At 42.8% G+C, this 15,372-nt stretch overlaps 1 protein-coding gene across 1 annotated transcript; it reads right to left on the bottom strand.

The window, feature by feature from the left end:
• Positions 1-396: 396 nt before the first annotated feature.
• On the bottom strand, positions 397-2,795 carry LOC542474 (protein kinase C inhibitor). Its single transcript, NM_001254774.2, has 5 exons — positions 2,654-2,795; positions 2,055-2,112; positions 1,026-1,115; positions 799-916; positions 397-706 (listed from the first exon to the last, which is right to left on the bottom strand). The coding sequence occupies exons 1-5, from the start codon at positions 2,707-2,709 to the stop codon at positions 639-641; spliced, it is 390 nt and encodes a 129-aa protein (NP_001241703.1). The 5' UTR covers positions 2,710-2,795; the 3' UTR covers positions 397-638.
• Between the last annotated feature and the right edge of the window lie 12,577 nt (positions 2,796-15,372).

The raw sequence follows: 15,372 nt of genomic DNA, 5'->3' as shown, positions 1-15,372 counted from the left end.
TCTTCCTACAAACCTAAACCTGTGATATTCAGATTCTCATGACAACAAGATCAAGAATATAGATTCTCAAGAAAAAAATGTACCAAATAGACCTAAGCTTGGTTGTCAAATCACACTTATACCGTGCGTTTAGGTTTAAGGTCCCACTCCCAGTAATGCAGTAACTAATCTACAAAAGAGATAAGCCTTCACTCACGTAGGCTGCTTCAAGCACGCGACCTGACCTAATGACGTGCTTCAAGTATGCCCTTCTAATACTATATTTGGATTTGGCTATTTCGACAGCCTTGCTGTTAAACCAATATAAACGAAACGAATGCAGCCATGCAGGTATCGAAGCTATTGTTCTTAGATTAAAAAAAAGGTAGAAAGACTGGCAAGAAGATTCTGCAGATCAGCAAGGCCAGTGGGCAACCCCCATCAGCTGATCAATAAGGACAAGTCAATCGATGATAGGAGTACCAGTTACAAGTTTCTTGTGTCCAATCATAGATCACAGCAGCATGCTTCCGGTAATTCCACAAATATAGCACAAGGTCAGCGCACTGCGCACTAGCTTTTATGGAAATTACAGGGATTATTCTAGAGAAATGGAGTAGCAGTCCTTGGCATTAGCACTGATCAATCACAAGATATTCTTAGCCTGGGGGCCAGTTCATTTGCCTGCCTCCGAGGAGATGAACGTGGATGTGGTAAACAGATTGACCTGCAATCGAAGAAACCCGCAGATGGTTAGTACGGAAGTTGCCAAAGGGGCAGAGAATGTGCTTTTAAGGGCATTCATTCAGTTGCACATACATCCACTTGGGCCGTCATTGATGACGACGCGATAGCCATCTTCAAGTCCTTCCTGCTTCGCAACAACCTTGGCAACATAGAGGAGATAGCCAAGTATTTCTATGTGCCTCTCTTCAGCCTATGAAGTGGGAAAATAGCCCAAGATGAAATGTATTTCTTTTGGCTTATGAGGATTACAGATTTTAGACAAGTACAGCACACTGTAACTGATGAGCAGTAAACTCTACCTTTGCCAGGCCAGTTAGTCCATCCTTGACTTTGGGGATGATGAGAATGTGTGTTGGAGCTTGAGGGTTTATGTCCCTGAAAGCCAGTACCTGGAACCAAAACATCAGATCGATGTGCTTCATAGATTACAAATACTCATAATCTGTAGTAAAAAAAACTCGACCTGCGAGGGTAAGACAGTCCCCCGGGCATTATATAATCTGTAGCAAAATAAGAACCACATACTGGGCTGAAGGTTTAGGCATTCACACAAAGCAGCAAACAGCAGAATTCAACTAAGCGCTCAGTTCACTCAGCACAGTTGCCATTTATAAATCTAGCACAGTAGCCATTGACAACATAGAATCTTCGATTCACATACTCCTGTAACATGATAATTTACAAGAACCGCTACTCGGCAAAGAACCAGGTTGTTTGTTCTCATTCGAATAGGATAATTTTGTATAGAAGGTGTAAAGCTTAGAAAACAAATGAATATGCAGATCTGATTTATTACAGTTTTCCTTAACATAATATGCTTTCTACTATGAAATAGTAAAGTTCATCAATTTCGGAAGCAGCCGAAATATTAAACAAACAACGAGACAGGGTTAAGTTCTAAGCAGTAAGGCTCAGTCAGTCACCCAGTTTTCCATTTCATTAACAAAATGTTAATCATCAATATCTAAATATGCACACATCAGCACATAGTCCACCTGATAATTAAATATTCTTACAGCATACTAAACAAGTTTTAAGGGATTACTTGCATACACATAACACAGAGGTACTAACATTTTTCCAGCATATCAATTCAACAAATAGGCACCAACAGCATTTTACCACTTATTGGGAACAACCCCCTCACAATTTCCGACAACACAATTTCACATGCTTATCAGTTATCACTTATCACGAAATTAATTTTAATAGTGTCGTGTCCTAAACATAAAGCATATAATGGAATAATTGCAAGCAAAGCAACCAACAAATCATCTAAGAAAATATTTTTCAATCCAACTGAATATAAAGAAAACATTATGCAATACCTTCTCGTCCTCATAAACCACAGTAGAAGGTATTTCCTTTTTGATGATCTTGTCAAATCTGCAGATGCAACAAACATCAGGAACTAATACACTTGTCCGAAGTCTATGGAATGTGCACAATGCAGGTACTTGAACTTGAACCCCTTTTTTGTCATTTTCAACCCCAAACTTGTTATAGCCAAACAACCTATCTCAATGATTACAAGCACCATATCTCAGTATTCATTAAACTCAGATGATTTCTTTGTGCATCGGGTTAGTTAGTATGAGCTGACCAATTCAGCAGCCCAAATTTCCCATAGAGAAACTACTAGCCTCAAATGCTTAGAAGAACAGTCTATCATAATGCATTATTATATTCACTATAAAGTAGGATCTAGACCTAAGAGTCTCCGCATACGGGGACAAATCTACGCCCCCCGAGTTACTACAGACTGGGGAGCCAAATCACGATCTGACGTTGGGATTACCAGATCAACAATCTCCCGAGTCTCAGTTTCTAAATGATAGATGGAGCGGTTACCACCGAACTGTACTGCTACGGTGTCTACTAAGTGGGTCTTGCAACAGAAGGCGCGTGATAAGGGAAGGGTGCTTACATGGTTGGGCTGTCATCGAGCACGGCGGCGAGCGCCGCCTCCTTCTCCGACGACATGGTGAGGGATGGATCGCCACAAGTGGTCGCCGCCGGCACCGGAAGTTCCGTGGATAAACGATAAATAAAGCCTCCGAAGAAACCCTGGCTTTCTCCGGAACATTACCATTTTACCCTCATGAGAGGTGAGGCAAAAGCTGTGCTTCTGCTTCATGCCCCTTGCCCCTTTGCCATTTCTGTCCGTTTTTTGGGGGTCAAACCATGGTTTACTTCGCCTAAACCGATGCATGAAAAATCCAAACCAATGTATAATGCTGATATAGAATGCAATCATGTATGCACATTTATGGATTTTGTTTGATCAAAAACTCATGCAAGAAAAAATTAAGCATTTAAATAGTTGCAGGTTCAATATTACTACATAACATGCATTTACTTTATCTTAAGTTAAATTTTGACTATATTTTTTTGAATGCGTTGTCAAAATTTATGAATTAGTAACATCAGGTAGTATTTACATAATATGTTTATTTTATCGTTACACTTTTCTATAGTTAGTTAAATTTAAGATAGTTTAACTTGCACGGATTCTAGTCGAAATGATCATGATGACTAAAAAAGAGATGAATTGGCCTTCTTTAATAATTTTTACTACCTCCGTTCAAAAAATATAACACTGTTGACTTTTTTCAAAAACTTTATCACTCGTTTTATTCAAAATATTTATTCAAAAATATAAAATTTTAAGTCAAGCACAAACTACCTTAAGTGATAAAACAAATCAAAAAAGGTAAACGATAACTTATTATCTTTTTGAATAAGACGAGTGGTCAAAGTTTTTTTAAAAGTCAACAGTGTCATATATTTATGAACGAAGGGAATACATGAATTAATCTCTAATTGCAAGACCAACTTCAATCAAGTGCTTAATACTCCCTTCATTCTTGAATATTTGTCGCTTGGTAGTTTATTATAGAACTAAACCGTGATAAATAAAAAAAGGAGAGAGTTTTACATCCTAGTTTTCAATACTATATTGCCATGGCAAATATAAGAAGGTAAATACTTAAAGTAAATTTCTCAAATATAAATGTGTATAGTAAAGCAAGGGTTAGAAAACTCTTCAATATTTTGTTGAAGTCTCAGAAAGTCAATACTCCCCACTAATTCTTGTTGAAGCATTCGCGCAAGAGTGTTGCCCCCTTGAGACCAAGTGCTCTTTATGATATGGTTATTCGTCGCTCCATCACAGTGAAACATTGTGTACAATCCCGAGTTGGGGCACCCATAAGCTTTTCGGATGATCACCACACTCTTGTCACCACCGAACTGCTTAGGTGGCATCGATCATCAAGAGTAATGAAAACAAACTCACTTGACTCTTTAAAGCTCAATAAGATCATTGTGTGCACAGAAATTACTATCTTATGCACTGTAAGGCCACTAATCAAGCAATACATAACTCTCAAGACCCTCAATTGCAATGCCTCTTTCACACACTTCAAATAGGTTATTTTAACTATTAAATTGGACAAGAGAATTAATATGACCTGGTTGATAAGCTATTTATAACTCCCAGCCATCCAACTAGCCATTATAATAACTCTGTGCAAAATTTGTGATTGTCTAACTTTCTGACGGCATCCGTCGGACCAACTGAGAGACAAGTTTGAGAGAAGGAGAAGCGAGACAAGTTCCCCTCACTTGATTGCTCTATCAAAATATGAACTAAACTTAGGGAAATATCACAAGTGAGAATAGAGAACTTAGGAAGAGGAAAAATCACAATAAAGTAATGAGACAAGACATCCAATTTATCATGTGGTTCAGCCAAAGCCTACCTCCACGTTATGGTATCCTCCTTCGGAATGGGGTTGCAATCAACCCCCTCTTAAGTGATCACTAAGATCAGCTTGAGTCCCACGATTTTTTTCCTTATATCACAATCTTGTTTGTGAAAAATCTCCACAAATTGGAGTCTCTCACGACCTTACAAAGATGAACACAATCAAGACTACAGTAAGGGAGGGAGAAAGAACACACACACAAAAGAACAACATAACAACACACGCATAAGAAGCAAAGACAAGAGCACGAGTACAATATCACACAAGAACATCTCAAAATTGGTGCTCGAATCTCTCTCAAATCACTAGAAGATGAGGTCACAGAGTATTAGAATGTTGGTTTGCTTTTGAGATACTTAGGTACTAAATGGAGGTGCCTCAGAGTCCCTTTTATAAACCCAAGGGGCCTAGGAGCCGTTGGAGCTTCATTTGAAAGCTCCAAAACTTCCCTATCTATGTATGCACGACACACCGTACAACGCACACTAACGGATAAAAAAATCGTGTGATTGCTTCGATTTCCATTTGTGGGGGCACCGGGTCGTCTGGCGACCCTAGATGACCGTTGGGCATCGAGGAGGGAGGTCAAAGTAGTAGTTGCCAGGGATCACCGAACTGTCCGGTGATAGGGGCCTGGACCATCCAGTGAATTATAACAAAAATCCCAAGGCTGGTGAGTTTAGCCGTACAGGCCACTAGGTTGTCCAGTGCACACCGGACTGTACGGTGATGGCACCGGGTCGTCTGATGTTGCCTAGTTCAACACAAGTTTGGCTCTGTTGAGACAAACTCCTTCAACTCTTTTGTCTCTTCTTGGTAGCTTCCCTACGACTTAGACAAACATAGTTAGTACTTAATCTAATTGACTAAGTGTAGAAACATAATTTTTCTCCTCGGTTTTACCAGGATTTGCAATATGCCTAAAACTAAGTCCAAAAAGCATTTCTTTTCAAAACGGAGTTAGTAGCTAAAACAAAGGGCTAGAAACATAGAGTAGGGTATGTGCAACTTATCCAAACACTTAAACCTCATGTTTATGTTGGTTTGCTCAAAGTTACACTTTTGGCCCATTAATTCACCTCATATGAACTTTTTGCCTTCAACGTGCTTTTGCTAGACCGTGTGCTCATACTCATATCAAAGTGGTTTGTCCAATGTGGTGTGTTAAGAGTTTAATCACCAAAACAACTAGAAATGGTCCAGGGGCACATTTCTCTTTCAATCTCCCCCTTTTTGGTGATTATGCCAACACACCTAAAACAACTCAAAACTGACTAACTTTTAACCAAATATGACATAAAGATAGCAAATTGAAGTCGAAACTAAAACCAGATGAAGATAGATAGGATTTGGCATATTTGGGTCATTTAGCCACCACTTGTTTTGAATTTTGCAATCAAACTCATTTTTCTAACTTCTAAGTTAAAACTCTTGGTTTTGCACAATAAATCATTTTAAAACACTTGTTTTGATTAAACTCCAAAATACTCCCCTTTCTTTCAAACCATCCTCGCACAAGAGAGTAGATTTTGCAGTAAGAGAGCTCCTTTTTGCAATCAAGGGGGTTTTGATCAAAAGGACAAGTTAAAAGCTCAAAATCTTTTAAAATTCTTAGTGGTGGTTGATCTCGTTGCTCCGGCCTTAATTTTCTCCACTTTTGGCATTAAGCACAAAAACTGAGAAACTAGTGGTCTTGAAACCATATTACCTCACCAAAAGTAGCAAATGAAAACAAAAGGCAATGAAAAAACTAGGGAAATTGAAACAAAGTATAATGACACTATTATGGAGTGGAAGACTTTTCCTTTGTCCAAATCCACCTTTTCTGTTTCAATCCTCCTTGGAGACTTCATAAGCTCGACTCACACAAAAGCATTAGTCTCAAAGGTTCAAGTTATAGCATATCCTCCCCTCAACATATGCATCAATGCACAAGGACTTGTGAGGTTCGGGGATGGAATCATACAACATGAGCACCAAAATAAGCAATAATGTACAATAAAGCTTAAGAAACATGATCAAAGCCATAAATTAACAATGTATACTACAAATCAATCCAAGTTCCACGAATCTAAGACATTGAGGTCACCACGCAACTCACAAAACCTCCTCCCAAATAAAGGCTTGGTGAAGTTATCAGCTAGCTGGTGATCAGTGCTAACATGACAAATATCGATATCTCCTTGTTGCTTGTGGTATCTCAAGAAGTGATGCTAGATGTCTATGTGCTTTGTGTGACTGTGCTCAATAGGATTATCTGCCAAGCGGATCACACTCTTGTTGTCACATAGGAGTGGGACTTTGCTCAAATTGTAGCCAAAGTCTCGGAGTGTTTGCCTCATCCAAAGTAACTGCGCACAACACTGGCCTACGACAATATACTCGGCGTCGACGGTGGATAGGGCAATGAAATGTTGGTTCTTTGAAATCCAAGACACCAGGGACCTCCATAGAAATTGACATATCCCTGATGTACTCTTCCTATGTACCTTGCACCCGGCGTAATCGGGATCCGAATATCCAATTAGGTCAAAGGTGGATCCTTTAGGATACCAGAGCCCGAAATGAGGCGTATGAACCAGGTATCTTAGAATTTTCTTCACAACCACAAGGTGACATTCCTTAGGGCCAGATTGAAATCTAGCATGCATGCAACCAGAAAGCATAATTTTCGGTTTCTTTGCACATAAATAAAGCAATGATCCTATCATAGATTGGTATACCTTTTGATATACGTACTTACCTCCTGCATTGAGGTCTAAGTGTCTATTTATTCCCATTGGTGTCTTGATGGGCTTCACATCCTTCGTTCTGAACTTCTTGAGGATGTCTTGCGTATACTTCGTTTGGGAGATGAAGATGCCTTCCTTGAGTTGTTTTACTTGAAATCTGAGAAAGTAGGTCAGCTCACCCATCATCGACATCTCGAATTTTTGCATCATTACCATACTAAACTCTTCACAAAACTTTTGATTAGTAGAATCAGTTATTATGTCATCAACATAATTTTGACATATAAACAAATCACCATTACAAGTCTTAGTGAAAAGAGTAGGATCAACTTTCCCAACCTTGAAAGCATTAGAAATAAGAAAACCTCTAAGACATTTGTACCATGCTCTTGGTGCTTGCTTAAGCCCATAGAGCGCCTTAGAGAGTTTGTAAACATGGTCGGGATACCGTTCATACTCGAAGTCAGGGGGTTGCTCCACGTACACCTCCTCCTTGATTGGCCAATCGAGGAAGGCGCTCTTTGGATCCATTTGAAAGAGCTTAAAGGAATGGTGAACAACATAGGCTAATAAAATATGAATAGATTCTAGCCTAGCTACAGGAGCAAGAGTCTCCTCAAATCCAAACCTGTGAATTGGTCATAACCTTTTGTCACAGGTCGAGCCTTGTTTTTTGTCACCACCCCATACTCGTCTTGCTTGTTGCAGAACATCCACTTGGTTCCCACAATATTTTGCTTTGGACATGGCACCAGGCTCCAGACTTCATTTCTCTTGAAGTTGTTGAGCTCTTCCTGCATGGCCATCACCCAATCTGGATCATGCAGTGCTTCTTCTACCTTGAAAGGATCAATAGAAGAGACAAAGGAGTATTGCTCACAAAAATTAGCAATACGAGATCGAGTCGTTACTCCCTTGCTGATATCACCTGTGAATAACTAGAAGATGCATTCATGGCTTATGAAGAATAAATTGCATCGTGATGCATAACAGGCATAGCACGATCAGAGTGGTTCAACTTGCCTCTATAACAGTTGAACACCAGTTGAACTATTGATTTGACATTATCTCGAATTTTGTGGTGATATTTTTTTTCAGGTTTAGCCTATTCCCCCTCTAGCCTACTTTCAGTTAGTACTTAATCCAATTGACTAAGTGTATGAAACATATCTTTTCTCCTCGGTTTCTGAAAGTCGCCTACAGGGGGTGAATAGGTGAAACCTGAAATTTACAAACTTAAACACACACTAAGTGAGAGCACCTAGAGGGGGGGGGGTGAATAGGTGATCCTGTAAAACTTAAAACTTAACACCACAGACTTGATTAAGAGTTAGAACAATGAAATCAAGTGAGTAGAGAGGAGAGCTCTTGTGAAGCACAATAGACACAATAAAGATAAGCACAAGAGACACGAGGATTTATCCCGTGGTTCGATCAAGTACAAAACTTGCCTACTCCACGTTGTGGCATCCCAACGGACGAGAGTTGCACTCAACTCCTCTCAAGTGATCCAATGATCAACTTGAATACCACGGTGTTCTTCTTTACTTTACTCTTTCCCGTTTGCGAGGAATCTCCACAACTTGGAGTCTCTCGCCCTTACAATAAAAATCTCAATGAAGCACAAGAGTAAGGGAGGCAAGCAACACACTCAAATCCACAGCAAATACACACACAAGATCAAGACTTGAGCTCAAGACAATATCTCGAGGTTCTCACTAGAAAGAGCTCAAATCACTAAGAATGTCGAACAAGTGCGCAAGAATGAAGTGTGAGTGATCAACAATGCTCAAGGAATGCTTGGTGTGCTCCTCCATGCGCCTAGGGGTCCCTTTTATAGCCCCAAGGCAGCTAGGAGCCGTTGAGAGCATTTCAAGAAGGCAATTCTTGCCTTCTGTCGCTTGGCGCACCGGACACTGTCCGATGCGGATTTCTTTCCTTATTTGGCGAAGCCGACCGTTGGCGCTTTGAAGCCGTTGGCGCACCAGACACTGTCCGGTGCACACCGGACAGTCCGGTGCCCCTTCTGACTGTTGGCTCTAGCCACGCGTCGCGTGCGGATTATGCGGCCACCGTTGGCCCGGCCGGCTGTTGGCTCACCGGACAGTTCGGTGCATCACCGGACAGTCCGGTGATTTATAGCCGTACACCGTCGTCGAAGTCCCGAGAGCAGCCAGTTGACAGCCGCCAGCCTGGTGCACCGGACACTGTCCGGTGCGCCCAGACCGAGCAGCCTTTTGGCTGTGCACAACCAACTTCTCCAAAAATTGTTTCTCCTGTTTCTAGCACTTAGATACAATACATTAGTCTTAAAAACAATGTACTAAGTCTAGAAACATACCTTTAATCTTGATTTGCACTTCTTGAGTCCTTGGCACAATTTAACACTTAAGCACTTGTGTTGGACACTTAATCACCAAAATACTTAGAAATGGCCCAAGGGCACATTTCCCTTTCAATCTTCCCCTTTTTGGTGATTTATGCCAACACAATAAAAAGCAACTAAAAGAAGTGCAACATCAATACAAATGAAAACTCAAATTTGTTTTGTTTCAAATTTGGCATATATGGATCATTCTTTGCCACCACTTGGTTTATTTTTGCAAATCAAACTCAATTTCCTATCTCTAAGTCAAACACACTTGTTGAAACATAAAGAGAGATATTTTAAGAGAAATTGATCAAAGATTCAAAAACTCTCCCTTTTTCCCATAATCAAATATTCTCCCCACAAGAGATCAACTTTTGACAATTAAGAGACAAACAAGAGTATTTTGACAAACAAAAACTCTAACTCTACTTTTTCAAAATTCTCAAGTGGTAGCTGATCCAATTCTTGCTTTGGCCTTATTTTCTCCCCCTTTGACATCAAGCACCAAAACGGGATCAATGTTGGCCCTTTTAACCCCATTGCCTCACCAAAATCTTCAACTAAGAGTAAAAAGGCAATAAGAGTACAAAGATGAACTTGGAATCAGTTACTCTTTCATCGGAGTGCAGTGGAAGTCTTGCATGGTCCAAGTCCACCTTTTCCCTTTCAAACCTCCTTTGAGACTAAATTAAGCAAACTCAAGCACACAATTAGTCTTCAAAGGGTCAAGTTGTAGCACATCTCCCCCTAAATGTGTGCATCACTTGCAAATGGACTTGTGAGATCCGGGGAGTGCGTGTACAACTCGAGCACCATAAATAAACAACAAAATGCATTAAGGAACATGATCAAGGCATAAAACACATATATGCTATAAATCAATCCAGGTTCCGCGAATCTAAGACATTTAGCTCACTACGCAGCCTGCAAAAGGTCGACTCATCTAAAGGCTTGGTAAAGATATCGGCTAGCTAGTTCTCGGTGCTAACATAAAACACTTCGATATCCCCCTTTTGCTGGTGGTCTCTCAAAAAGTGATGTCGGATGTCAATGTGCTTTGTGCGGCTGTGTTCAACAGGATTATCCGCTATGCGAATAGCACTTTCATTATCACATAGGAGTGGGACTTTGCTCAGATTGTAGCCAAAGTCCCTGAGGGTTTGCCTCATCCAAAGTAGTTGCGCGCAACACTGTCCTGCGGCAACATACTCGGCCTCAGCGGTGGATAGGGCAACGGAAGTTTGTTTCTTAGAACTCCATGACACCAGGGACCTTCCTAAGAATTGGCACGTCCCCGATGTACTCTTCCTATCGACCTTACATCCAGCATAGTCGGAGTCTGAATATCCAATTAAGTTAAAGGTAGATCCCTTTGGATACGAGATCCCGAAGCAAGGCGTAGCGACTAAATATCTAAGGATTCGCTTAACGGCCACAAGCTGACACTCCCTTAGGTCGGATTGAAATCTAGCACACATGCATACGCTAAGCATAATATCCGGTCTACTAGCACATAAATAAAGTAAAGACCCTATCATGGACCGGTATGCCTTTTGATCAACGGACTTACCTCCTTTGTTGAGGTCGACATGTCCGTCAGTTCCCATCGAAGTCTTTGCGGGCTTGGCGTCCTTCATCCCAAACCGCTTTAGCAAGTCTTGCGTGTACTTCGTTTGGGAGATGAAGGTGCCATCCTTGAGTTGCTTCACTTGGAACCCAAGGAAGTAGTTCAACTTGCCCATCATCGACATCTCGAATTTCTGAGTCATCACCCTGCTAAACTCTTGACAAGACTTTTGGTCAGTAGAACCAAATATTATGTCATCGACATAAATTTGGCACACAAATAAGTCACCATCACAAGTCTTAGTGAATAAAGTTGGATCGGCTTTCCCAACCTTGAAAGCATTAGCAATTAAAAAGTCTCTAAGGCATTCATACCATGCTCTTGGGGCTTGCTTAAGTCCATAGAGCGCCTTAGAGAGCTTACATACGTGGTCGGGGTATCGTTCATCCTCGAAGCTAGGGGGTTGCTCCACGTACACCTCCTCCTTGATTGGCCCATTGAGGAAAGCGCTCTTCACATCCATTTGGAACAACCTGAAAGAATGGTGAGCGGCATATGCTAGCAATACACGAATAGATTCTAGCCTAGCCACAGGAGCAAAAGTCTCCTCAAAGTCCAAACCTGCGACTTGGGCATAACCTTTTGCCACAAGTCGAGCCTTGTTCCTCGTCACCACCCCATGCTCGTCCTGTTTGTTGCGGAACACCCACTTGGTTCCCACAACATTTTGCTTGGGACGCGGCACCAGTGTCCAAACTTCATTACGCTTGAAGTTGTTGAGTTCTTCCTGCATGGCCAACACCCAGTCCGGATCTAGCAAGGCCTCTTCTACCCTGAAAGGCTCATTAGAAGAGTGAAAGGGAAATGTGCCCTTGGGCCATTTCTAAGTATTTTGGTGATTTAGTGTCCAACACAAGTGCTTAAGTGATAAACTATGCCAAATGATGGATAAGGTGCAAATCAATACAAAGGTATGATTCTAGACTTAGTACATTGGTTTTTGTGTACTAACATGTTTGTCTAAGTGTTAGAATCAGAGAAAATGCAATTGAAAAAGCGTGGCTCGAAGCAGCAAAGAGTCTGCTCAGTCTGGGTGCACCAGACTGTCCGGTGGTGCACCGGACAGTGTCCGGTGCGCCAGGCTGGCATCTGTGAACTTGCTGCTCTCGGGACTTCGTCGGCGACGTACGGCTAAAATTCACCGGACTGTCCGGTGGTGCACCGGACTGCCCGGTGAGCCAACAGTCAGCCGGGCCAACGGTCGGCCACGGAATCCACGCGCGACGCGTGGCAAGTGCCAACGGTCGGATGGTGCACCGAACTGTCCGGTGTGCACCGGACAGTGTCCGGTGCGCCAACGGCTCCAAGACTGCAACGGTCGACTTCGCCAAATAAGGAAAGAGATCCGCATCAGACAGTGTCCGGTGGTGCACCGGACTGTCCGGTGCGCCAGGCGATAGAAGGCAAGAATTGCCTTCCTAGAATGCTCTCAACGGCTCCTAGCTACCTTGGGGCTATAAAAGGGACCCCTAGGCACATGGAGGAGCACACCAAGCATTCTCTAAGCATTCCTAAGTACCAAGACTTCGATTCCGCGCATTTGATTCTTTGTGATAGCAACTAGAGCTCCATTTGAGTTGTGAACTCGCCGTGTTGTGTTGTGAGCTCTTGTTGTGACTTGTGTGCGTGTTGGTACTCTGATTTCGTATCTTGTGTGCGTTGCTCATCCCTCCCTTGCTCCGTGCTTCTTTGTGAACATCAAGTGTAAGGGCGAGAGGCTCCAAGTTGTGGAGATTCCTCGCAAGCGGGATATAGTAAAGTGAAAGCAAAACACCATGGTATTCAAGTGGGTCTTTGGACTGCTTGAAAGGGGTTGATTGCAACCCTCGTCCATTGGGACGCCACAACGTGGAGTAGGCAAGTGTTAGACTTGGCCGAACCACGTGATAAACCACTGTGCCATCTCTGTGTTGATCTCTTTGTGGTTATCTTGTTGTGCAAGTTCTCCTCTCTAGTCACTTGGCTTATTCATGCTAACTCCTAATCAAGTTTTGTGGATTAAGTTTCAAGTTTTTACAGGATCACCTATTCACCCCCCTCTAGGTGCTCTCAATTGGTATCGGAGCCGTTCTCTTCAAGAAAGGGACTAATCGCCTGAAGAGATGGATCCTAAGGGCAAGGGGATTGTGATCAATGATAAGAAGAAGGAGTCCTTCGTCAACAAGCCTAAAGATGACAAGCCCACCGACTCGAGCTCGGGCCACAAAAGAAAAGATGGAAAGAAGAAGAAGACGAGGCGCATCAAGGAGATCGTCTACTACGACGACAGTGACGAGTCCTCTTCTTCCCAAAAGGACGACGACAACGACTACGAGAAAAAGAAGACGGTTAACTCAAACTTCTCTTTTGATTATTCTCGTATTCCGCATAGCTCAAATGCACATTTGCTTTCCATTCCACTTGGTAAACCTCCTCATTTTGATGGAGAGGACTACGGATTTTGGAGTCACAAAATGTGTAGTCACTTGTTCTCTCTCCATCCTAGTATATGGGAAATAGTAGAGAGTGGAATGAAATTTGATAGCTTGGATAGTCCTTTGTTTATCAATGAACAGATTCATAAAAATGCACAAGCTACTACTGTGTTGTTAGCCTCTTTGTGCAGGGACGAATACCATAAGGTGAGCGGCTTGGACAATGCCAAGCAGATTTGGGACACCCTCAAGATCTCACATGAGGGGAACGACGTCACCATGCTCACCAAGATGGAGTTGGTGGAAGGCAAACTCGGGAGATTCGTGATGATAAGAGGGGAGGAGCCAACCCAAACGTATAACAGGCTCAAGACCCTCATCAACAAGATAAGGAGCTATGGAAGCACGCGATGGATGAACCACAACGTCGTCCGCCTAATGCTAAGGTCCTTTACTGTACTTGATCCACATCTGGTAAACAATATTCGTGAAAATCCTAGGTACACCAAGATGTCGCCCGAAGAAATCCTTGGGAAATTTGTAAGCGGGCGGATGATGATCAAGGAGGCGAGATACGTGGATGATGCATTGAATGGCCCAATCCACGAGCCTCAAACCATTGCTCTCAAAGCAACAAGAAGCAAGGAGGCACTACCTAGCAAGGTGGCCGAATTTTTTGTTTTTTAGCCCCTTTCGAGTCAAAAATTTACGTTTAGACCCCCAGAAATTTTATTTGCACGTTTGGACCCGAAGCTCGGCGCCACAGGCTGTGGCGCCGAGGTAACACAGCTCGGCGCCACAGGCTGTGGCGCCGAGCTTCCTGACGTGGCATGCCCGCGTGGCACCTAGCTCGGCGCCACAGATCTTGGCGCCGAGCTAGGAAAAAACCGAAAAACGCTTTCTCTCTGCGCGCGTTTCTTCTCTCTGCGCTCATTCCAAACATCCGCGCCGCCGTGTTCTCCTCAAATCGCCGCCGCCTTCCACGTCTCCGGTCGCCGCCGCCCGCGGTCGTCCGAGGTCCGCCCGCCGCTGCCGCCCGCCCGGCCGAGGTCGCCCGCCCGCCCGAGGTCGCCCCGAGCCCGCTCCAAACCGCCCGAGGTCGCGGCCACCAGAGCCCGAGCTCGCCCCGAGCTCGCTCCCCACCGCCCGAGGTCGCCGCCGCCCGAGATCGCCGCCGCCCGAGCTCGCTCCCCACCGCCCGAGCTCGCCTGGTAGCTCCCGCCCCCACTGCCGACCATTTTTTTAATTGCTTAGTTTGTAAACTAGTAGTAATTAGTTAGGTATCTACTTATTGATTGTATAGTAAATAGTTAGATATTTTGTTGTTAGTGTTTATTAAAATAGTTAGCTAGTTTGTTGCGTAGTATATTGTTAGTGTTTAGTAAATTCTTAGTGCATTGATATAGTTACCATTTTGTTTAGCGCATTGATATTACATGTTTTATGTGTTGGCAACCATCGTGTTGTCGTTTATTCGCAGGTTCTATAAACATCACTTTACAGGGGAGGTGCTGCCCAATTTTTTACTGACAATTGGTTTTTTTTGTACGTAGGTGTTCGTCCGACTTGACCTTCTCCACCGTTAGCTGGACTTCTACGCGTTATCAGGTATACATAGTTTTCGTACATTATTTATAGATTATGTAATTTCGTTTGATGTGTTCATTTAATATTTACTGTATAGTTATTAGTTAATATCTATTTATTACTTAGTAAGTTAGTAGGCTTAAGT

Source organism: Zea mays, chromosome 1, assembly GCF_902167145.1.
Source record: "Zea mays cultivar B73 chromosome 1, Zm-B73-REFERENCE-NAM-5.0, whole genome shotgun sequence".
NCBI lineage: Eukaryota > Viridiplantae > Streptophyta > Magnoliopsida > Poales > Poaceae > Zea > Zea mays.
The sequence above is the reverse complement of the archived record's forward strand: the minus strand, read 5'-3'. Positions and strand labels throughout refer to the sequence as shown.

Bases quoted from the DNA above. Each gene is read 5' to 3' on its own strand.
- LOC542474 (NM_001254774.2), bottom strand. From the start codon at position 2,709: ATGTCGTCGGAGAAGGAGGCGGCGCTCGCCGCCGTGCTCGATGACAGC. The intron at 917-1,025 runs GTAGAGTTTACT...CCCACTTCATAG, and splicing joins GACTAACTGGCCTGGCAAAG to GCTGAAGAGAGGCACATAGA. The intron at 707-798 runs GTATGTGCAACT...CTTCGATTGCAG, and splicing joins CAATGACGGCCCAAGTGGAT to GTCAATCTGTTTACCACATC.